Source organism: Pantherophis guttatus, chromosome 7 (genome assembly GCF_059756535.1).
Source record: "Pantherophis guttatus breed Tessera chromosome 7, ASM5975653v1, whole genome shotgun sequence".
NCBI classification, from domain to species: domain Eukaryota; kingdom Metazoa; phylum Chordata; class Lepidosauria; order Squamata; family Colubridae; genus Pantherophis; species Pantherophis guttatus.
Genome location: NC_142069.1, coordinates 8,806,110 through 8,830,869, shown reverse-complemented (window position 1 = coordinate 8,830,869; position 24,760 = coordinate 8,806,110). Strand labels below are relative to the sequence as shown.

Here is a 24,760-nt window from a genome sequence, read left to right as displayed (position 1 = left end):
GTTCCCCCAAACCGGGCCGAACCGGCAGCATCTCATCCCTGCATGTTATTTCTCCCTGAGGAAATTTAGATTTGTGTGGTTTGTGTCCATGTATTGGAGTGTGTGAATTGCCATTGAAGGTAGACCTTGGATAAAGGACCCCATGTCTACTTTTCCCCCTCTCTCTTCTGCAGGTGTACGAGAATGTCTTCTTGGGCCTCCGCTCTTAGGACTTCCTTCTCCGGGATTAGCAAAGCCCTCTGTGCGTCTGTCGTCGCAGTTGTGCTCTTTGCCATCCTGATAACTTTTGTCATGGGATTTTCCTTCCATCAACCTGTGGAAGCCTCTTCTGAGGGCACCGGCACCGCTTGGACCTCAGTACAGAAATTCTTGTGGCCATACACACGTCTCCTCCACCATGGACCACCGCCTGTATAATTCAGCAGTATTCAGAACGGATTTTTTTTTTTCCTACTGCAGGGTTTCTCAGTCTTGGCAGCTCTTAAGGTGGGTGGACTTCGACTCCCAGAATTCCCCAGCCATTCTGGAAGTTGAAGTCCACCCAACTTAGAGTTGCCAAGGCTGAAAAAAAATAAAAGCTCTTTTAGTGTCTGTTCAGCATGTAGTCTTAAATTGAATAATCTAGCAGGCAGATAATTGATTCGCCTGCATTGATTTGCCTGCTAAAAGCAATTTAGGTTGATTGCCTTTTAAATTTCTGAATGTAGAGAAAATGCCATTTTAATGCGTCATGTACTATTCCTGTTAGTAATTCGGGACCACGCCATTCAGAAACAAGATTCATTCTTTTCCAAAGTAGTTGCAATCTGAATGATTGCAACTACTTTCTCTTTTTTTTAAAATTTTGTCCATCTTTCTCTTCTCTCCCCTCCCACCCTCCCAAATCTCACCGAAGAGTTTATAAAAACAAAATATTTTTTTAAACAAAAAAAAAAAAATTCAGGGCACGTAGTCTATCCATAAAATGGCTTATTTATTTATTTTTCTTTTCTTTTTTTTTTTAAAAAAAAGATGTCCAAAGTGCGATTTCTTCCACCTCTTATTGACTGGAGTGTCTTTGAGCTCAATAAAAGTTCTTAAAGCAGCTTTTGGCATGTTAGGAGTATGTCAACACCCTGGTGGCAAGGAGCAGTTGGTAGACGGCATCGATGAAGAGGTAGTTGCTCTGTCTGACCCGGTCCATTGCATCTTTGCTCCCAGTATCTTTCAGGAGATGATAGAGAGTGGAGTGGAACTCGGAGCCTTCCGCAATGTTCTTGGAGAAAGCATCGCTCTCTTCGTCGATCGCCAGCTTCTGAGCTCTTTGGCCGTTGAACATGTAAAGATCCCACTCTTCTTCTTGGACCTGGTCTTCTTCGGTCAGATGTTCACCGGCCTGCAGTTGGGCAGGAGAAAGAGAAGGTGGACACCCCATCGGATTCTGAAGGGATTCTGGGTGCTCTCTGAGCTTGGTTGTTTTCATGCAGACGTTTCATTACCCAACTAGGTAACATCATCAGGGCTAGCTAGTGCTCCCTTCTAGGAGGGAAGGAGCCCTGATGTTGCAGTGGTTAGAATGCAGTATTTGAGAGGCTGCCACAAAGAAGAAGGGGTCAACTTATTTTCCAAAGCACCAGCAGGCAGGACAAGAAGCAATGGATGGAAACTAATCAAGGAGGAAGCAATCTGGAATTATTTATTTTATTTATTTATTGGTTCGATTTATATGCCGCCCTTCTCCGGAGATTCAGGGCGGCTTACAATGCGTTAAGCAATAGCCTTCATACTTTTGTATATACCTACTTAGTAGGGCTTTTGGCCCCCCCCTAAGCGGTGTTCTTTTTTATACAAAGTCAGCTTATTGCCCCCACAATCCGGGTCCTCATTTTACCTACCTCGGAAGGATGAAAGGCTGGGTTAACCTTGAGCCTGGTGAGATTTGAACTTGCAGTAATTGTAGGCAGCTGGTGTTACTGAACAGCGCTTTAGTTTGCTGCGCTACCAAGGCTCTTAATTAATTAAGGAGAAACTTCCTAACCGGGAGGACAATTAACTAGTGGAACAGCTTGCCTTCAGAAGTTGTGGGTGCTTCATCACTGGAGGTTTCTAAGAAGAGATTGGATAGTCACTTGTCTGAAACGGTATAGGATCTCCTGCTTGAGCAAGGGGCTGGACTAGAAGACCTCCCAAGATCCCTTCCAGCTCGATTCTGATTCAGTATTGCAGGCTAACTCTCACCGCTCAATACCAGGAATTTGATTCCTTCGATTGTGACCCGCTCAAGGTTGGACTCAGCCTTCCATCCTTCTGAGGCGGGTAAAATGAGGACCCAGATTGTTGGGGGAAATCTGCTGACTCTGTAAACCGCTTAGAGAGGGCTGCAAAGCCCTGTAAAGCGGTATATAAATCTTAAATTGCAAAATCTTCAGTTGCAAGATACATAAATCTTAAATTGCTGACTAGGTGGCTCAGTGGCTAGGACACTGAGCTTGTCGATCAGAAAGGTCGGCAGTTTGGCGGTTTGAATCCCTAGTACAGGTCTTCTGGCTGAGCAGGGGGCTGGACTAGATGACCTCTAAGGTCCCTTCCAACTCTGTTACTGTTATAGATCCAATCTGGGTCAGTCACTGGGACCAGAGGTTTTGTCTTCCGTGTTTTTGGACTCGTGTTGGAGCCCATCTTCAGGGAACTTCTCTGTAGACTTCATAAGTCTTTAAGTGCTACTGCTTCTAACACTGATGACATTACCTAGCTGGGTATTGAAACGTCTACAAGAAAACAACCAAGCTCAGATCCCTCATTTCAACCTTGAGCTACAAATTATACTCCTTTATTTGTTTCTGAAGGAACTGTCGGGTTTGTTCAACCGTTTTTAAAATGGAAGAGTACAATGGGCAAAGTTGAATCTTTACCGGCAAAATTGACATGGAACACGCACACACAGGCAGAGCCTTATTAGTGTTGTCATAGCTACCCACGCGTCCTCTTGGACTCAAGGACTTAGGATCCAAGGACTCCACATGTCATCTAAACCAGGGGTCCCCAACCTTGGCAACTTTAAGACTTGTGGACTTCAACTCCCAGAGTTCCTCAGCCAGCTTTGCTTTGCTGGCTGAGGAATTCTGGGAGTTACTTATTATTATTATTTATTATTATTTATTAGATTTTTATACCGCCCCCTCTCCCGAAGGACTCGGGGCGGTGAACAGCCAAAATTAAAAAACATACAATATAAACAATTAAAATGCGTTTAAAACAGAATTAAATGCAAACTGGCTCCCCAATTTAAAACGCCTTACCCATACCCCTATAAATAAGACAAATTTAAAATTTAAAAATTTAAAATTTCCACATTTAAAAAGGGGGAAGATTTAGGCCAGGCCAGCTTGATAAAATAGAAAAGTCTTAAGCGTGCGGCGGAAGGTGCGCAGATCCGGGATCCTACGTATCTCCGGGGGGAGCTCGTTCCAAATCGTAGGTGCCCCCACAGAGAAGGCTCTCCCCCTGGGGGCCGACAGCCGACATTGTTTGGCCGACGGCACCCGGAGGAGCCCCTCTCTATGGGAGCGTACTGGCCGGTGGGAGGCTATTGGTGGTAGCAGGCGGTCCCGTAAATAACCAGGTCCTAAGCCATGGAGCGCTTTAAAGGTGATAACCAAAACCTTGAAGCGCACTCGGAAGACCACCGGGAGCCAGTGCAGCTCGCGCAGGAGAGGTGTTACATGGGAACTCCATGTCGCTCCCATCACCACCCGCGCGGCCGCACTCTGCGCCAGTTGGAGCCTCCGAGTGCACCTCAAGGGGAGCCCCATGTAGAGAGCGTTGCAGTAGTCCAAACAAGAAGTAACGAGGGCATGAGTGACTGTGTGTAGGGAGTCCCGATCTAGATAGGGACGCAACTGGCGGATCAGGCGAACCTGATGAAAAATCCTCCCGGACACGGCCGTCACATGCTCTTCTAACGACAGCCGTGAATCCAGGAGGACACCCAGGTTGCGAGCCCTATCCGTGGGGGAGTTGAAGTCCACAAGTCTTAAAGTTGCCAAGGTTGGGGACCTCTGATCTAAACCATGCTTTGCAGATATCCCTGGTTGCTTGACTGGTTTTATCGCTAGTTTTTGTGCTAATTTAGGAAAAAAACAGAAGGGATTTTTGGGGTGGCCTGGACAGATGTGAATGATTGGCAATATTTTGATTGGTTTTAACCACCTGTATGCCACCCAGGCAAAGGGACACGGTGGCTCAGCAGCTAAGACGCTGAGCTTGTCGATCGAAAGGTCGGCAGCTCAGCGGTTCGAATCCCTAGTGCCGCGTAACGGGGGTGAGCTCCCGTTACTTGTCCCAGCTTCTGCCAACCTAGCAGTTCGAAAGCGCGTAAAAAATGCAAGTAGAAAAATAGGGACCACCTTTGGTGGGAAGGGAACAGCATTCTGTGCACCTTTGGCGTTTAGTCATGCTGGCCACATGACCATGGAGACGTCTTCAGACAGCGCTGGCTCTTCGGCTTTGAAACAGAGATGAGCACCGCCCTCTAGAGTCGGGAACGACTAGCACATATGTGCGAGGGGAACCTTCACCTTTTTATGCCACCCAGAGTGGGGCCTTGGGGCTGCCAGCTCTGCCTGGATTTAACTAGGCAGGGTTTCTGGTACCGCCACTCACTCCTACCTTAAAGACCAGATTATTCTCTCCACTCTTCAGGTTCCACTTGCTCCAGCCAAAGGCAAAAGAGGTTGCAACAAGAGACATTTGCTGATAAACCATGATTTCTGCCAAGAGCGTCTGTAAAAAAGTAGATGAAAATATCCAATGAAGCTGAGCACAGGAACAAGGCCCAACCCTGATTTCTCTCTCTTGATACTGAGCTATAGTCTGTCTGTCTGTCTGTCTGTCTGTCTGTCTCTACCTACCTACCTACCAAGAGTGGGTTCTATTTACCTTTACTACCGGTTCACAACGGGATCATGCACATGCGCTCGCTTCGCTCATGTGCACGCCTTGCTTCTACGTATGTGCAGAAGCTTCTGCGTATGCGCTGACTGCCGATGATGACATCCAGGGCAGCTGGCGGGGCCTCCCACCGATTTTACTATCGGTTCTTGCGAACCGGTCCGAACCAGTGGCAACCCACCACTGCTACCTACCTCTAATCGATCATCTATATATCTGTCATCTATATATCTACATCTATCTATATATCTATCATATCTATCTATATCATCTATCTCTATCTAATCTATCGAGGTGTGATTGATAGATGATCGATTAGAGATAGATATATAGATAGATTAGAGATTAGAGATAGATTAGCGATAGATACAATTATCTCTAATCTATCATCCATATATCTATCTCTATCATCTATACCTATCTCTAATCTATCATCTATCTATATATCATCTCTATCTAATCTATTTCATTTGTCTATATCTGTGAATGGATCTGAAAATTATCGTCTAACAATCTGATAGATAGCTAGAGATAAATGAGAGAGAGCGAGAGAGATGATAGAAGATAGACGGATAGATAGATTAGATAGATAGATAGATAGATAGATAGATAGATAGATAGATAGATAGATGGATGGATGATAGGTAGATAGGTAGATAGATATAGATAGATGATAGATAGATAGATAGATAGATAGATAGATAGATAGATAGATAGAGATAGATAAAAGATATACGATAGATATAGATAGATGATAGATGATAGATGATAGATAGATAGATATAGATAGATAGGTAGGTAGGTAGGTAGATAAAAGATATACGATAGATAGATATAGATAGATGATAGATAGATAGATAGATAGATAGATAGATAGATAGATAGATAGATAGATCTGAAAATGATATCTATATTGTGCAGAGTCCACAAGTCTTAAATTTGCCAAGGTTCGACCCTCCTGGTGTAGGTGAAGGACTTTTAAGACTTGTGAACTTAGACACTTCCATGCTAGAGACTTCCATGTTGGCTGAGGAATTCTGAGAGTCGAAGTCCACAAGTCTTAAAAGTTGCCAAGGTTGGACACTCCTGTACTTCAACCATGGTAGACAACCCTGAATGGCTGCACACATTCTTCACACACATTCTTGCCCAAACAGGACATGTGAAATGAGGAAGCGACAGAAAATGGTTTCCCGTTTGCTGCTTACTTTTTTGTTCACGCTGACGTACTTTGTGGAGTATTCAGCGGGCAAGATGTTCATGCCGGCTCTCTTCAGTGCCATCAGGAGGGCCATGGGGCTCATCCATTTTTCTCTCAGCCCCATAAGCAGGTCAGAATCTTCCACTGCAGCCACTGAGTAGATCATGCATTGATTGTCCTGCCTCAGAAAAAGAGAAGAGCCGCTAAACAGCCGTTTCAGACTTTCCTAAGCCGTGAGCAAATGACAGGCCTCAGCTTACGTCCACAATAGAGCCCAAAATTTATGTTTGCTAAGCAAGGCAGTTATTAAGTGACTCGCCCTTCATTTTGCAACCTTTTTTGGCCACAGTTGTTAAGTGAATCACTGCAGTCCAGGGGTGGGCTCCTGGGGGTTCGGCAGGGCTCGGGCGAGGATCGCCAGGTTTGGCAAACCCCCAAATGTCACCCCTGGCTGGCCACGCCCATCCTGCCCCTCCCCTCCCACCCTGCCCCTCCCACCCCTCCCCTCCCAGGGGTCTCTACGCGGCCTGTTCAACATTCCAGGTAAGTGCACTGGCCGCGCAGAAGGTCTGAGAGGGTGAAAAACGGGCCTAGCGGAGGTTCCGGAAGGAGGTTCCTAGCGGAGGTTCCGGAAACACGCCTGTTTCTGGCCTCCAGAGGGTCTCTGGACCCTGGGGGAATCTGTTTGTGCTCTCAGAGGCTTGAGGAAAGCCTCCGGAGCCTGGGGAGGGCAAAACACACACACACCCCGCCGCCGTGGTGCAGGTGGCCAACTAGGCCACGACCACCATGACCACAGCCACCCAGCAACGAGGCAACAAACCCATTACTAAAGGATCTGAAGCCCACCCCTGCTGCAGTCGTTAAGTGAATCATGCGGTTGTTAAGCAAATCTGGCTTCGCCTATTGACTTTTACCTGTCGCAAGCTAGTTGGGAAGGTTACAATTGGGGATCACATGACCCCGGGACAGTGAGACTGTCATAAATATCAGTTACCAGGCCCCCAAATTTTGAACATGGGGATGCCGCAACAGTCGTAAGTGTGGGTCATAAGTCCCTTTTTTCGATGCCGTTGTGTCTTCGAACAGTCACTAATTGAATGGTTGCAAGTCGAGAGCCGCCTGTACTCTGAACAGCTACAGCTACGAACTGGCTGAATACCACTTTTGGTCGTAAGTGTGAAAAATGGTCATAAGTCACTTTTTCCGGTGCTGTTGTAACTTTGAACGGTCACTGAATAAACTCTTGTAAGTCGAGGGCTACCAGTACTCGCGCCGCAGATCTGTTGGTGGTCTCCCACGTACCTTGATGTGGACCTGGACCTCGGCAAAAGTGGTGAGGACGGTAAAAATAGCTTTGTCGAGTCCTATCGGCTGGAGCTCCCAGGCTTGATACGGCATGTTGAGGTGAGCATCCTGGAGCAAAGTGACGGTAAAGAAGCCATTCATTCTAAAGGAGATCTCCTTCTCTTTCATGTTGTAGACCACGTCCCCAATGTCATCGGTTCTCCAGTGTTTCTCTTGTACATGGAAGGAAGGAAGAAGGAAAAAAAAGACCGCATGTGTTCCACCCAGCTATTTAAATTTGTTACAACTGCCCTATTCCAATGGACTGCATACTTAATCATAACAGAGTTGGAAGGGACCTTGGAGGTCTTCTAGTCCAACCCCCTGCTCAAGCAGGAGATGCTATTCAGACAAATGGCTATCCAGTCTCTTCTTAAAAGCCTCCAGTGATGGAGCAACCACAACTTCTGGAGGCAACTTCTGTTCCACTGATTGATTAATTGTCCTCGTGGTCAGGAAATTTCTCCTTAGTTCTTATACCCTATGTCAGGTTCCGATGTTATCTCAAATAAATTTCATTCTCGCAGCACAAAGTCTTTGATGAAATCTCTTTATTTATTGAAGAATAACGATCCAGTCCTGAACTCATTTGCAGCCGAAACTGATCCTCCGATTCCAAACCCCTCCCTTTCCGTTCCTCAAATCTCAGTGTCTCATTGGCCACCTTCCAAGTCCATCTTTCATTTCAGTTACTACAAGTCACAGGAATTCCCCCCTCCTCTCATCACCTAGGTGACATTATCTGCCCGGGGGGGGCGGGGGGGGCGGGGAAGAACTGGGTGAAAAGTCAAGCTACTATTTCTGACAGGCTCTTTCCTACTCATTCATGTCAGCGCTTGAGAAATCATAGTTTGGAACACTGACACCCTAGTTGGGAATTACTGGAACTTAGTCCAGCCACATCTGCAGGGTGCCAGACTGAAGGTGGTTCTGAATCATCTACAGGTCCTCCACTTATGACAGTTCTTTTAGTGACCATTTGAAGTTACAACGGCACTGGAAAAAGTGACTTACGACCATTTTTCACACTATTGCAGCATTCCCCATGGTCACATGATAAAAATTCAGACGCTTGGCAACTACCCAGTGGTGGGATTCAAACTTTTTTATTACCAGTTCTGTGGGCATGGCTGGGTGGGCGTGGCATGACTTGGTGGGCGTGGCAGGGGAAAGACACTGTAAAATCTCCATTCCTGCCCCAATCCAGGGGAAGGTTACTGCAAAATCCCCATTCCCAGGGGAAGGATACTGTAAAATCTCCATTCCCAGGGGAAGGTACTGTAAAATCTCCATTCCCAGGGGAAGATACTGTAAAATCTCCATTCCCAGGGGAAGGATACTGTAAAATCTCCATTCCCAGGGGAAGGATACTGTAAAATATCCATTCCCAGGGGAAGGATACTGTAAAATATCCATTCCCAGGGGAAGGATACTGTAAAATATCCATTCCCAGGGGAAGGTTACTGAAAAACCCCATTTCCACCCGATCAGCTGAGACTCGAGAGGCAGAGAATAGATGGGGGCGGGGCCAGTCAGAGGTGGTATTTACCGGTTCTCCGAACTACTCAAAATTTTCGCTACTGGTTCTCCAGAACTGGTTAGAACCTGCTGAAACCCACCTTTGCAACTAACTCATATTTATGATAGTCGCAGTGCCCTGGGGTCATGTGATCCCCTTTTGCAACCTGACGAGCCAAGTCGGTTTGGGCGAACTGGTAGTAGCAGCGGCGGGAGGCTCCGCCCACTCGCCCAGACCTCATCAAATACGCTCTGCGCATGCGCAGAAGCTTCAGCGCGCGCGAGCGAGCGAACCGGTAGCAAAGGTAAGTGCAACCCACCACTGGGAAGCGAGATTCACTTCACCACCGTGTTGCTAACTTGACAATCGCAGTAATTCGCTTCACAACTGCAGGTCGCCATTAGCACAGGAAGGTGGACATTAAAATCTAGCTAATTCTTGCAGCAGTTGTGAGAAGTACCTCGCGGATCCCATCTTGCTATCAGCGGTTCTTCAAAATAGATCACAGCGTCGGAAAGATGGATCGTGATTCCCACAGTCACCCCGGAGTTGTCTTCAGATTCCTCACAGGCGGCAGTGTAGGGGTACGTCTCCAATCCTGTATCCAAGACCTTCAAGCAAAGGAAATTTAGCTTGTTTTATAGAAATAACTCCTACCTCTCCTTGAGTCTAAACCAGTGTTTCTCAACCTTGAAGATGGATGGACTTCAACTCCCAGAATCCCCCAGCCTAGGGAGGGAGAAAATGGCCTTCCCCACCCCCCTGGAGCCCCTCAGGAGGCCAGAAACAGTCTGTTTGCTGACTTCCGGTGGGACCTAGAAAGCCTCTGGAGCCTGGGGAGAGCAAAAAAACAGGCCTTCTCTCCCCCGGAGACCCTCCAGAGGCTAGAAACAGCTAGTTTCCCGACTTCCGGTGGGCACGGAAGGCCCGAAAATCAGCTGGCTAGCGTGCGCATGTGTGCCAGAGCTGAACTAGGGCAATGCTCGCGTTCCACTGATATGGTTCTACGTGCCACCTGTGGCACGCGTGCCATAGATTCGCCATCATGGGGCCAGGGCAAATGAAGCCACAAGGTCTTTATTGTCTTTGCCAGCGTTTCGCTGGCATAGAGAGCAGAGAGAGAGAGAGAGAGATAAGCTCTGAACTTCTGCCTGCTAAATCCCTTTGAAGCTGGGTCATCGTGGAAATGAAGGGAGGGGGGACATTCCTGTGAAATGACAAGAAGTCAGTGGAGTGACTTGGAAGATAGCCAATGAGAAGCAGATATTTTGGGATCGGAAAGGGAGGGATTGGGGGGCAAAAGGTCGGTCTTGTCCGCATCGAGTCATGATCCGGTGGCTGTGCTCAATTAAAGAAAAGATTTCCTTAAAGATTGGCAGTTTGGAAATTCATTTATTTTGAGATAGCATCGAAGTCTGACAGACTTGATGAAGGTTTGTGTGAACACCCAGTTTGCTTTCCCTCCTTTTTTTTTTTTTTTCGCTTAAAAGAAAGAAGAAAATTGGATTTGGGAAGGAGAGGTCATGTGCAGGGGTGGGATTCAAAAATTTTAGCAACCAGTTCACTGCCTCGTTGGGTGGGCGTGGCCATGGTGGGCGTGGCCTACTTGGCCTCCTGCACCACAGGGGGGAGGGTTTCGTACTCCCCAGGCTCCAGAGGCTTTCCTCAAGCCTCCAGGAGGGCAAAAACAGCCTCCCCTGGGCTCTGGAGGCCCCCCAGTGGCCGGAAACTGCCCCATTTCGAGATTTCTGGGAGGCCCATTTTTCACCCTACCAAAGCCTCCACGTGGGCCCTGGACTTACCTGGCATCTAATACGGGCGGCGTGGAGACACCGGGGAGGGGAGGGGAGGGGTGGGCGGGGCCAGCCAGTCCTTGCCACTATCGGTTTGGCGAACCAGCTGTAAAATTACCATCCGGTTTGCCCGAATCGGTCCGAACCGGCATGGCAAGCAATCCTTTTTCTCAGCCCCTCCCTCTTTAAGATGAACATTACTTCCACGATGGTCCATCCTTTGACTAGCTTGGCTTGAGGCGGGAGCTTCAGCAAATCGCAGTGGTAGACGCCTCCCACCGACATGAACTGGCACAAATCCACCGTGTAATCTTCAAGGATATCCATTTCGCTGATATTAAAGAGCCGCAGGGCTGAAACATGAGCTGGAAAAGGACAGAGAGGTGGGAGGTCTCAGCTTCTCCGTCGTTCTACGTTGCCAGCAATCCCTCATTTCATCTGAAAGGGCAGCGGGAAAGCGAGGGACCGTTCTCCTTGCCAAGGCCTGGCAGCCTCTCAAACTGATTGGTCACGGTACCCAAGATGCTGTTATGTTTGCCTTTTTGGCCAATGGAGAAGGCCGGGGCTTGTGATGTCACAAAGTCTTATTTGTTTGTTTGTTTTCCCTGACTTTGATAGTTTTATGAACACCTCAAGGCGGCACGTATATCTAATACTCCTTTCTCCTCCCAAGTTCCCCACAACAACCCTTGTGAGGTGGGATGGGCTGAGTGACTGGCCCAAAGTTACCAAGCCGGCTCACATGTCTCAAGTGGGATTAGAACTCACCACCTCCTGTTGATTGGCTCAAAGGCACCTAGTCAGCTTTCATGCCTTAAGGCAGGACTAGAACTCACCACCTCCTGGTGACTGGCCCAAAGTTACCAAGCCGGCTTCCATGTCTCAAATAGGACTAAAACTTACCGCTTCCTGGTGATCGGCTCAAAGTCACCCAGCCAGCTTTCATGCCTAAGGCAGGACTAGAACTCACTGCCTCCTGGTGACTGGCCCAAAGGCACCCAGCCGGCTTTCATAGCTAAAGCGGGACTAGTCTGAATTCTAGTCTGGTGCCTTCACTCCTAGACTAAACTGGCTCTCGCTTGTCAATGCTCTACAGCCGTGATGGCGAACCTATGGCACGCGTGCCATAGGTGGCACACGGAGCCATATTGGTGGCCATGCGAGCTAAGCTTTGGCGCACGTGTGTGCACTGGCCAACTGATTTTCAGGCCTTCCAGTCCCACCGCAAGTTGGCCAATGGGCCATTTCTGGCCTCCGGAGGGCCTCCAGGGGAGTGGGGAAGGCTGTTTTTGCCCTCCCCAGGCGCCTAGAAAGCCTCTGGAGCCTGGAGAGGGCACAAAATGGGCCCACCGGGCCATCATGCGCCAAAAATGGGAGTGCAGGGAGGGTGTCACGCACCATGCACAGGGGGGTGGGGCACATAGAATTATGGGTGTGGACATGTGCACGCGCCCCCCCTCCCGGCACTCCCCCGCTTTTGGCACGCAATGGCAAAAAGGTTAGCCGTCATTGCTCTCCAGTTACAAAGGTTTGACTGAGAGCTAATTCTCACACGGTCCAGGGAAACAGCCGGATACAAGTTTGGTCTAAATTTCATTACTAAAACAAAACACAAATGGAACGGGGCTCTCGCTGCAGCCAAAAATGGAGCTTTTAGCTCATTGCACAACTTGGTTGGAACAAAAAAAGGCACAATCGCGTAATTTTTTTTAAATTTTTTTTTGCCTTACGACTGTGTCACTTAACGATGGCATTCCCAGTCCCAGTTACCATCATTAAACCGCAAGGACTCGTTGCAAAGGGATGTCGTTATTCAGAGTGGGGACCGCATTACCTCTGGAGGTGGACCGAAGGAAAAAGGAGCTCTTGGTGTAATGATCTTCTCTACTTCCGGAGTCCCGGGAGCTGCTGCTCCTTCTTCTTTCCGAATAACTAAAGACGTCGCTGAAGGTCTACAAGGAGGAGAAGACATCAGCCTAGGACACGTGCTGGCCAGCTGAATGATATTTATAAATCACTTTTGGAGGCTGTAGGAGACCCTCCTCTGATTAACCAAATATTAAAATCACTTAAAACTGGCAAAATCCCTAGAGAGTTCAACCCTACTGTTCGAAACATGTTTTTAAGAAGAGACTAGACTGTCACATATCTGAAATGGTAGAGGTTCTCCTGCTTGAGCAGGGGGCTGGACTAGAAGACCTCCAAGGTCCCTTCCAGCTCCTATCCTATCCTATCCTATCCTATCCTATCCTATCCTATCCTATCCTATCCTATCCTATTCCATTCCATTCCATCTATAGATGGAGCTCTCGCCTCACAATCAGGAGGCTGTGAGTTCGATCCTAGGTAGAGGCAGATATTTCTCTCTCTCTGGGCACACTGAGAATATATCTGCTGAACAAAACTCCTCATGGGCGACAGGAAAGGCATCCGGCCAGGAAACACTCGGCTCCATTCACTTGCCCAGACTCCACCCCGCAAGGGATTATGGGATGGTTAAAAGAGGATGATGATGATACCCTTTAAGAATTTTGCTGTAGTGGATTAAAGATATTAAGAATTGTTGTGCATGGCAATTTTGTAGGAAAGTGGGTGGAAACATGTTAGTTTACTGATTGATTAGTTTAAGAAAAGGGATGTTTAAGTGATATATTTAGGGGAGTGGAGGAAATGGATAGAATTGAATAAATGTTAAATTAGGATTTATGAGGAAGGCTGCTTTGAAATGTTATATTAATATACACAAAGAATAAATATTAAAGTAGGACTTATTATATAGTCTTAAAGTGGAAGGTTGTTTTGAAATGTTGTAATAATATACAGATATAAATTTGGGGGAGGAGAAAAAGGGCAGATTATTGCTAGTTATAATAATATGCTAAATTAGAAGTTATCATACAATGTGATAGTAGACTGCTTTTTTTGAAACGTATGGTAAAAGGGGAAAGTAATAATATTAATAATATTTTTAGTAAGTAAGGGTCAGTATATAGAGGAGGGAGTAAGGAGATGGTAAAATATTATGTAATCTGTTATGAATTAGGTTTTTGTTGTGAAGAAGTCACAGGGGGGATGGGTGGCGGGGGGGTTAGGGAGGAGGGGGGAAGAAAAAAGGGGGAAAAATTTGTATTTGAAAACTTTTTCAATAAAAAAAAAAAGAATTTTGCTGTTGCACCCTCAATTTCTCTTTCGCTTGACCAGTTTACAAAGCGTTACCCACAGAGAAGGGAATGTTGCAAGTCCTTGTAATGTCCCGGTATTTTTCTGTCAGCTTCTGCCCCGTCTTACCATGGTTCTCGCGGAGGCTTCCGTTTTGATCTCAGAAACGCCTTTCAGTGTCTCCCGGTCTTCATTTTGGATTTCGGCGTCCTCGCTGGGCTGAGTCACCCCCTCGATGGATGGGAGGTCCATCTTTGGGAGTTCTTTGGGGAAATCATGGAAAGGCGACAAATGGTCATAACGGGTGTGCAAAATGCGTACGGCCACATCGCAGGTGGTCAGCAGCTTGGGAAGTTCAAACCCATGGTAGGGTTGCTGGTTCTCATCATGAAATAATTGGTTCCGGAATCTGACGGGGAGAAATTACAACCAAGTGTTATATAGGCAGCCCTCGACTTACGACCACAATTGAGCCTGTTGCTAAGCGAGACGCTTGCGAAGTGAATTTCCCCCAGCCCCCCCCACCCCCATTTTACAACTTTTCTTGCCACAGTGTGAAGTGAAATCACTGCAATTGATAAGTTAATAACCCCGGTTGTTATGTGTGAATCTGGCTTCCCCGTCGACTTGGCTCATGAGAAGGTCGCAAAAGGGGGGGTCCCACGGTCATAAAGATGAGTCAGTTGCCAGGCGTCTGAATTTTGGCCACGTGATCACGGGGATGCGGCAATGTTCGTAACTCTGAAAAATTGTCATTTTTTTCAGTGCCGTGGTGACTTTGAACGGTCACTAAACAAACAAACCTCGTTGTAAGTCGAGGACTACCTGTATCCTAGCGAAAAGGAATAGGGCCAGTACAAAAGAGCCACCTGCAATGAAGTCCTCTCCAAACAAGTCAGGGTCTGCAATATTTATTCCAGTAGAAGATTCTGGAAACGATCACCTCAAGCCACTTGAACTGCTCCTGCGTGAGGAGAGTCATCGGGTTCCAATAAAGGGGGACATTTGTAGCTCAGGGTTGAAATCAGGGGTGGGTTCTAAATTTTTTTATTACCGGTTCTGTGGGCGTGGCTTATTTTGTGGGTGTGGCTTGATGGTCATGTGACAATTCTTTAGGATTTAGCAGAGGTACTGGTCTACCAGACTTTTAACTACTTGCAGAGCTGTACCGGTCTACTCGTTTATTTTTGCAGGCACTGGTCTACCCATTTATTTTTGCAGGCACCGGTCTACTCATGTATTTTTGCAGGCACCGGTCTACTCATTTATTTTTGCAGGCACCGGTCTACTCATTTGTTTTTGGATTCACCGATCTACCATCAAACTGCCTTTTACCACTGATCAGCTGTAGGGCGGCCTTTTGAAGCCCTGCAGCAAGAGTTTAAACAGTTTTTTTCCTTATAGCCCATCAGCTGGGACTCAGGAGGCAGCTATAGATTGGGGGTGGGGCCAAATAAAAGGTAAGAACGCGGGGGGGCGAGGGGGCACAACCGGTTCGATGACGTCATATCGTCACCGCTACTGCCTCGGGGGAACCAGGCCAAACCGGGAGGAACCCATCACTGCTTGAAATGAGGAGGCTGACTTGAGCTTGGTTGTTTTCTTGTAGACGTTTCATTATGCATATTAGGTAACATATTAGGGACCCCGAGAGGTGGCATGTCGCAAAAAGGGGATTGAGGGGTTTTTTAAAGACTTTTTTAAATAGACTTTTAAGGGGTTCTGAGGGTGGGGGAGGTTATGTGGGTTTGGGGGAAAACCCACGGGGGTTGGAGACCAGTCCGGCTGCTATTAATGGTGCCGTAGGGGGTGCGGACTCTGGGGGAAAGGGGACTGTTAGAATGCCCTCTAGTGAGGGCTTCTCTATTAACACGCTGAGTGGGAGGGGCAGGTATGGTGGGAGCAGGGGGCCATATCATGTGGTGGAGGCACGTGCTCGCTATCTTCGAGCGATTGCGTGCCCCGGTCCCCTTAGCTCTTCCCGTTCCCCAGGCTGCTTAGAGTCTCAGCGCCCGAGTTTCCGGCTGATGTTATGTAATGCCAGGTCCGTAGTAAATAAAGCCCCCCTCATTTGTGATCTTATTCAGGAGGGGGGAGCAGACCTGGCATGTATTACGGAGACCTGGTTGGGCCATGAGGGGGGAGTTCCCCTCGTGGAGATGTGCCCATCCGGCTTCCGTGCATTTCATCAGCCAAGAGCTCAGGGCAGGGGCGGGGGGGTGGCGGTCATTCTAAAAGAAGGTTTTGATCCGAGGGAGACCACTGTACCTCAGATAGCCGGATGTGAGTCCCTTTTTGTGAAGTGGGGTCGTGGGGTGCAGATGGGTCTGTTGATCACGTACCTGGCTCCCTGCCACGTGGCAACGACCCTGCCCGAACTCCTCAATGTTATAGCCGAGGTGGCGGCTGATACCCCCAGACTTGTGGTCATGGGGGATTTCAACCTGCCATCCATCGGTGAAACATCTGAGGTAGCTCGGGAGTTCATGGCTTCCATGACGGCCATGGACCTGACCCAAGTAATTCACGGCCCTACTCACATGGGGGGACACACTCTGGACTTAGTTTTTGTCTCTGGTCAGTGGTTGAGTGGCCTTGATATAGGGGATGTAGCTATTGAACCCTTGTCATAGTCTGACCACTCGCTCCTTCGACTTGACTTTCTGACCGCCGTACCCCGTCGCAGGGAGGCGGAACCGACCAGGTGGTTCCGCCCCAGGCGCCTGATGGACCCTGATAGGTTCCAGATGGAGCTTGGGCCATTTCCTGAGACTCCAGCTCATGACTCGGCTGATGACCTGGTGGCCGCCTGGGATAGGGCGGCTGCCGGGGCTTTGGACCGGGTCGTGCCTTTGCGGCCTCTGACCCGGCACCGAACTCACTTAGCTCCTTGGTTTTCCGAGGAGCTGAGGGAGATGAAGCGCCGGAAAAGACGCCTAGAGAGCGGTTGGAGGGCCAGTCGTTCCGAGTCTGACTTGACACTGGTAAGGTCTCATATTAAGACCTACCTAGTGGCGATAAAAGCGGCGAAATCTAGCTATTTTGCCGCTCTTATCGCGTCATCAGATAACTGCCCAGCCGCCCTGTTTAGGGTGACCCCCTTCCTCCTCCATCTGGGAGCGCGGGAAGACCCCTTGCAGGGCCGAGCTGAGGATTTTGTACAGTATCTGGATGATAAAATAACTCAGATTCGGGAAGACTTGGCCACCGACTGGGTTAGTTCAGACGAGATGACTGAGGCAGGCCTTGAGAGTGTTATCTGGGAGGAGTTCGATCCTGTGGCTCCCGAGGACATGGACAGGATCTTGGGGCAGCTGAACGCAACCACATGTTTATTGGACCCGTGTCCCTCCTGGTTGGTGCTGGCTTCCCGGGAGGTTACACGAGGCTGGCTCCAGGGGATTATTAACGCTTCTTTGAGCGAGGGTGTCCTGCCGGCCGCCTTGAAAGAGGCGGTGGTGAGGCCTCTCCTCAAGAAGCCATCCCTGGATCCGGCTGTTTTGGCTAACTATTGTCCAGTCTCCAACCTTCGCTTTATTGCGAAGGTTGCTGAGAGTGTGGTGGCGCGACAGCTTCCCCAGTACCTGGATGAAGCTGTCTATCTGGATCCGCTCCAGTCCGGCTTCAGACCTGGGTACAGCACGGAAACGGCATTGGTCGCGTTGGTGGATGATCTCTGGAGGGCCCGGGATAGGGGTTATTCCTCTATCCTGGTCCTATTAGACCTCTCAGCGGCTTTTGATACCATCAACCATGGTATCATGTTGCGCCGGCTGGGGGGACTGGGAGTGGGGGGCACCGTTTTGCGGTGGTTCTCCTCCTATCTCTCCGACCGGTTGCAATCCGTGTTGACAGGGGGGCAGCGGTCGACCCCAAGGTGCCTTGTTTGTGGGGTGCCGCAAGGGTCAGTCCTCTCGCCCCTCCTGTTCAACATTTATGTGAAGCCGCTGGGTGAGATCATCCGTGGTTTTGGGGTGGAGTTCCATCAGTACGCTGATGATACTCAGCTGTACATTTCCACCCCAGACCATCCCAATGATGCCTTGGAAGTGATGTCCCAGTGCCTGGAGGCCGTGCAGGTCTGGATGGGGAGAAACAGGCTTCGACTCAACCCTTCCAAGACCGAGTGGCTGTGGCTGCCGGCGTCCCGGTATAGCCAGCTGACGCCATCGCTGGTTATTGGGGGCAAATCATTGGCCCCCACGGAGAGGGCCCGCAACTTGGGTGTCCTCCTGGATGCGCGGCTGTCTTTAGAAGGGCATATGACAGCCGTGGCCAGGGGGGCTTTTTGTCAGGTTCACCTGATATGCCAGTTGCGCCCCTTTCTGGACCGGGACTCCCTACGCACGGTCACTCAAGCACTCGTCACTTCTTGTCTGGACTATTGTAACGCTCTCTACACGGGGCTCCCCTTGGGGTACACCCGGAGGCTCCAACTGGTGCAGAATGCGGCTGCGCGGGGGATTATGGGAGCGACGGGGCGCTCCCATGTGACTCCTCTCCTGCGCGAGCTGCATTGGCTTCCAGTGGACTTCCGGGTGCGCTTCAAGGTGTTGGTGATCACCTTCAAAGCGCTCCATGGCTTAGGGCCAGGGTACTTATGGGACCGCCTTCTGCCACCAATAGCCTCCCACCGGCCGTTTTGCTCCCACAGAGAGGGCCTCCTCAGGGTGCCGTCGGCCAGACAATGCCGGCTGGCGACCCCCAGGAGGAGAGCCTTCTCTGTGGTGGCACCTATCCTATGGAACAATCTACCCCCAGAGATACGAGTGATCTCCGACCTTCGGATCTTTCGTCGGGCCCTAAAAACTTATTTTTTTCAGTTAGCCGGTCTGTCTTGATTTTAGGGTTAGTTTTAAAATTTTAATAGTGATTTTAATTGACAAGTTTTAAATTATGGGCCAAATTTATAAATTATTTTAACTTTATTTTTAACTGTGATGTTTGTATAGATGTTTTTATCTTGGCTGTTCACCGCCCTGAGTCCGAAAGGAGAAGGGCGGTATAGAAATTTGAATAATAAATAAATAAATAAATAAACATCATCAGTAATAGAAGGGTGTGTGGTTTCGGGGGGGGAGGAGGAAGAGAAGGAGAAGGAAGAGGAGGGGGTCATTGGTGCCATCTGAGCTTGGTTGTTTTCTTGCAGACGTTTCGTTACCCAACTAGGTAACCTCATCTGTGCTACAGTAGAAGCGAGTGAGGTTTGCTCTCTGCTTATATACAAGTGAAGGAGTATTGCTTACAATCAAGCAGTAAAACAATGCCCCAAATAAGGAATTATCAATTATAATCAATAGCTTAATCAAGGAACCACAAGAATATCCCCACCAACACTGACAGGGCAAGCCCCTAGCACTGTGATGGTGAACCTATGGCACGCGTGCCACAGGTGGCACGCAGTGCCGTATCAGTGAGCACACAAGCATTGCCCTAGCTGAGCTCTGGTGTGCGCCAGCCAGCTGATTTTCGGGCCTTCTGGGCCCACCGGAAGTCAGGAAACAGGCTGTTTCCGGACTCCGGAGGGCCTCCAGGGGTGGCTGGGTGGGGAAGGCCTGTTTTTCGCTCTCCCCAGGCTCCAGAGGCTTTCTAGGAAAGGCATTCTAGTCTTCCCCAGCACCCCGGAGGCCCTCTTGAGGCCGGAAACGGCCCATTTCCCGACTTCCGGTCCCACCCCTCAAGAAAGCCTCTGGAGCCTGGGGAGGGTGAAAAACGGGCCTACCGGGCCCACTGGGCCAGTGTGCCAAAAGCGTGGGGAGTGTGGGGGAGTCGCACACGCATTCACGGGGCACATTACATTATGGTTGTGGACACGTGCGTGCATGACCCCCCCGTGCTCCCCCAACTTTGGGCACGCAACAGCAAAAACGTTAGCCATCACTGCCCTAGCACATACACAGAGAGGAAACCCCACTCCCTTCTACCAGTAGCATTGATGACGTTACCTAGTTGGGTAATGAAATGTCTGCAAGAAAACAAGCAAGCTCAGAGACTCTCCATAGGGTTCAGTAGGAGCCACATTGATATCACATGACTCATGACATTAGTTGTATTTCAGGTAGTTCTCGCGTATTGATTATCTATTCTAGCAACTATTTAAAGTTGCAACTGTGTAAAGGAATAGCTTTGCGACCAATCCTCACATTTATGACTAAAGACAAGAACCACCTGAGGCTGATCACACACAGGTACCCCAACTGGAGCAGTCAGATGATGGTGATATAAGGCCAGCCAGCCCCCACACCTGGTGAGTACAATGCAGAACAGAGATGTCCTATGAGGCTCCTTGCCAAGCAAGGGAGTAAATATCTAGATTAAAGATGGATAGCTGCCACCTGATTTAAGAGATAGTCTAGACCAGGGGTGTCAAAGCTGCATCGTCATGGCGGTGTCACGTGACGCAGTGCGACTTTTTCCTCCCTTCGCTAAACCAGGCGTGGCCAATGCGTGACGCCTCCTGCCCGCAGGCCGCCAGTTTGACAGCCCTGGTCTAGACTCATGATCCTTCATTGGAATCAACCATCTGAACTCCAGCATTTTTGTGATGTTTTCTGGACACTGGTTGTGGAATTGTGACCTCTGGATTGGCTGACAACCCTGACTTGGCTCTCAGAACCTTGGACTGGATTTTGACTATTTCTGTACATGCTCCTGTTAAAAGCAAACATCCAGGCAAGCTCTTTTAAGAGACTTGGTTTCCTTTCCTTGTCTGCTGTTATCTCCCTGATCTTGAGTAAACTGCTAATTACCATAGCAACTATGTGTTTGTGTATGCATTGGAAACCGGAAACTGGACACACATGATTTTCGCTTAGTGACCACGATGCTTAGCAACAAGTTGCAGGTAAGGGAGGACCACATGTATGTTGTAACGGACTGCATCACTGACACACTCACACCCATAATTTCTATGAGTTACTTCCCAGTTGTGGCTCATCTCAATATGATCATAACATGAAGCCTTGTTACTGCGTCTCTGACGTGTTCTCAAAGAACGTCATTTCTACCTTGCATTCTTCTTGAGATTGGCCCAAAGGCACAGCGTAATGTCCTTCTCCTTCATGACAAGTTCCATATTTCCACTTTCAGATTCTCCATAATTGCTGGCTTGCTGTAAAGAGCATTAGAATGAAGAAATTTTAAAAATTGCACCAATCTACCCAAGAAATTGTCCAAGACGGATAAAGGTATCTCTAATTACTGTTGTAAATATAACAAACCCCAAAGGGCATTTTATCATGCATGGTGGATTTGTGAAAAAGTGAAAGGACACTGGATACAAATACATGCATTGGACATCCCCATATGAGGATGCAGAGAGATTTAAAAAACAATATCCAGATGAATCTAGAATTTTTCTTACTAGAACTTAGGGATAGTCAATTAGAAAAGGCTCATGGACAATTAGTTTTATACATGGTAACTACAGAATACATTGATATTCGTTGCAAGCTTCAGCTTCTTTTAAGTGTTAGCCTTCCTGATCCCATCCTTAAAAATTAGAATAGAATAGAATAGAATAGAATAGAATAGAATAGAATAGAATAGAATAGAATAGAATAGAATAGAATAGAATAGAATAGAGCCTTGATAGTACAGTGGTCTAAGCACCCTGTTATTAACACAGCTGCCTGCAATTTACTGCTGGTTCGAATCTCTCCAAGGTTCAAGGTTGACTCAGCCTTCCATCCTTTCTAAGGTAGGTAAATTGAGGACCCAGTTTGTGGGGGCAATAAGCTGACTTTGTATAAATATACAAAAGTATGAAGGCTATTGCTTAGCGCATTGTAAGCCGCCCTGAGTCTCCGGAGAAGGGTGGCATATAAATCAAATTAAAAAAAAAAAAAAACAGAAGAATTGAAAAGAGCTACGGAGACATGAAAACAGTCTTCCAATATCAATGGCTAGATACTAAAATCTGGAAATGAAATATGAAACATAAAATGAATGTTACAATAAAATATGTGAAAATAATTTTTATTTTTTGGGGGAAAATAATAATGCCATTGCTAGATAAATGATAAATGAGGATCATAATATAAAGATATATATTAGGTTGATAATATGAGAAATGTAATTTGGAAAATGAAGCACAAGGGATTTGTTAACCGATCGACACACTGTTTGCAATTGTAATGGATGATGGATGTTTTATGTTTTGTTTGTTTAAAAATAAAAATAAAAATTTCAAAAAAATAAAAAGAAGGAACGGATGGAAACTAATCAAGGAGAGAAGCAACCTAGAACTAAGGAGAAATTTCCTGACAGTGAAAACAATTCAGCAGTGAAATGACTTGCCTTCAGAAGTTGTGGTTACTCCATCACTGGAGGATTTTAAGAAGAGATTGGACAAAAATTTGCCTGAAATGGTATAGGATCTCCTGCCTGAGCACTTAGCGCTAGCATTTAGACTTGTATACCGCTTCACGGTGCTTTACAGCCGTCTCTAAGTGGTCACAGATTGGTTACAAAGTCAGCCTATTGCTCCCAACAATTTGGGGTCCTCATTTTACTGACCTCGGATGAATGGAAGGCTGAGTCAACCTTTGAGTGGGTAAGAATCGAACTGCTGGCAGTCAGCAGAATTAGCCTGCAATACTGCATTCTAACCACTGCGCCACCACTTAGCAGGTGGGTTGGACTAGAAGACCTCCAAGGTCCCTTCCAACTGTTGTTGTTGTTAAAATTAAACCGATGAAGGAGAACAGCAGCTAATCTTATCCAAATGAGAAGCAGTTCAATCCACATAATCTGAAGATCGGAGAAAAACAACAACGGTGCCCACATACCTTCAGCAGATGCTCTGTGGCTTGGTCGTACTTATAACTAAGCAAATTCTGCAACCGCACAACCGTCTCCTGGTACTGAAGGACATCATTGATAGAGAGCTCTTCAAAGGGAGTCTCCAAGACGTACATTTCTAACTTGGCAATGAGCTGGAAGACATTCCACTCCGTTAAGAAGACACGGGCATTCAGAACACACGATCATTGTGTATTGTGTATTGTATCTGATCTCCCTTTCTGCCCTGCGCTTATGCTCTTATACAGGTAGTCCCCAAATTACAACCATTTGTTTAGTGCAGGGGTCTGCAACCTTAAATACTCAAAGAGCCATTTGGACCCGTTTCCCACAAAAAAGAAAACACTGGGAGCCACAAAACCTGGGTGGGCGTGGCCAACTCGATGTCACTCACTTCCACCAGTCAATGATACCCCCCTAGCCATGCCTACCCAGCCAATCATTAGGGCAGAGAACCAGTTGTTAAAAAACACCGGGAACCACAAAATCCTTTTGACATCTCTCTCTCCCCCCTCCCTCCCTCTCTCCCCCCCTCCCTCTCTCTCTGTATCTCTCTATGTCTCCCTCTCTCTCCCCCTCTCTCTGTATCTCTCTGTCTCTGTCCTGGCCACTTCTCCATCCCTCACTGTCGCCCTTACCTTCTCAGGCCAGGCGAGGAGTGACTGGGAGAGGAGGGCGAGGGGTGGAGCCAGCCAGTGGTGGGATCACCTGACAGGGAGCCACAGCAGAAGGCCCAAAGAGCCGCATGCAGCTCCGGAGCCACAGGTTGCTGACCCCTGGTTTAGTGACTGTTCAAAGTTGCAACAGCATTGATAAAAGTGACTTATGGCTGTTCTCAGTGGTGGGATTCAGCCGGTTCTGTCCAGATCGCGCAAACCCGTAGCAGCGACTGCGGCAGGCTCCACCCACTCACTCGGACGTAATGCGCAACTACTGTGTATGCACAGAAGGCTGTGCACATGCGCAGAGGTGGCGCATGAGAGCGAACCAGGGGGGGAAGGTAAGCGAATCCCACCTCTGGCTGTTTTCACCACCCTTGCAGCCTCCCCACGGTCACCTGATCAAAATTCAGAGGCTCGGCAACTGGCATGTATTTATGACAGTTGCAGTGTCCCAGAATTCTGTGATTTCTGTCAATGGGGAAGCCAGATTCACTTAACAACCGTGTTGCTAAGTTCACCACCACAGTGATTCACTTCAGAACGGTGACAAGGAAGGTCGTAAAATGGGGCAAAGCTCAGATAACAACGGTCTTGTTTTACAACAGAAATGTTGGGCTCAATTGTGGTCGCACGTTGAGGACTGCCGTTACGTATTGTATTTTTTGTATGGTTTTTTATTCTTTTCTCTATAAACCACCCCGAGTCACACTGAGAGTGAGTTGGACAGTATCGAAATAAAATAATAAAATAATAAAATAATAAAATAATAAAATAAATAAAATAAAATAATAAAATAAAATAAAATAATATAAAATAAAATAAAATAAAATAAAATAAAATAATAAAATAAAATAATAAAATAAAATAAAATAAAATAAAATAAAATAAAATAATAAAACAGACAACAATCCTGCTCACCGTGTGAAGACACATTACCTATCTCTGGCTGGAGGAATGACTATTATGGGATATAATAAGGGCAGGGACTTACTTCCAGCACCTTGCTGCCTTTCTCGACCACCGTGGTAATATCATTCTCGGTCTCTTCTAGCCATAAACTCATAAAAGTATTGATTTCCTGGGGAACTGTTGGGTCTGGGCTGCCGTCACAACATATATAATGTTCCCACTGGAGAAACACCAAGACATAAATGGATAAAGATAGAAAGCGGAGAAGATTTGGATGGATTTGAAACAGAGGCAGGTAAACAGATTCATGGGACCATTCTCTTCTTTACAGGTAGTCCTTGCTTAATGACCAGTTGCTTATAAAAGCTACAGGTAAGCCCTCCATTTACAATGGTTCATTTAGTGACCAAAGTTATAAGGGCAGTGAAAATAGTGACCT

General features: G+C 47.6%; 2 protein-coding genes across 5 annotated transcripts in view; one reads left to right on the top strand and one right to left on the bottom strand.

Annotated features, from left to right (window-relative positions):
- IRAG2 (inositol 1,4,5-triphosphate receptor associated 2) overlaps positions 1 to 1,072 on the top strand; it is a 76,766-nt gene extending 75,694 nt beyond the window's left edge. Inside the window, exon 38 of the mRNA XM_087873501.1 lies at positions 174 to 1,072. Coding sequence (XP_087729627.1) covers positions 174 to 417 — 244 coding nt within the window. The 3' untranslated portion in view covers positions 418 to 1,072. The remainder of the gene's footprint in view (positions 1 to 173) is intronic.
- DNAI7 (dynein axonemal intermediate chain 7) overlaps positions 955 to 24,760 on the bottom strand; it is a 32,479-nt gene continuing 8,673 nt past the window's right edge. For 2 of the 4 annotated variants that reach the window (XM_060687726.2, XM_060687765.2), the window contains 11 exons: positions 24,404 to 24,541; positions 22,738 to 22,884; positions 20,956 to 21,059; positions 14,078 to 14,357; positions 12,624 to 12,741; positions 10,991 to 11,154; positions 9,457 to 9,607; positions 7,436 to 7,650; positions 6,138 to 6,308; positions 4,648 to 4,761; positions 955 to 1,375 (listed from right to left, as the gene is read on the bottom strand). In XM_060687726.2, the coding sequence (XP_060543709.2) occupies positions 1,097 to 1,375; positions 4,648 to 4,761; positions 6,138 to 6,308; positions 7,436 to 7,650; positions 9,457 to 9,607; positions 10,991 to 11,154; positions 12,624 to 12,741; positions 14,078 to 14,357; positions 20,956 to 21,059; positions 22,738 to 22,884; positions 24,404 to 24,541 (1,881 nt within the window). In that variant the 3' untranslated portion in view covers positions 955 to 1,096. The remainder of the gene's footprint in view (positions 1,376 to 4,647; positions 4,762 to 6,137; positions 6,309 to 7,435; positions 7,651 to 9,456; positions 9,608 to 10,990; positions 11,155 to 12,623; positions 12,742 to 14,077; positions 14,358 to 20,955; positions 21,060 to 22,737; positions 22,885 to 24,403; positions 24,542 to 24,760) is intronic. The other 2 variants (XM_060687741.2, XM_087873659.1) reach the window with 1 other exon arrangement.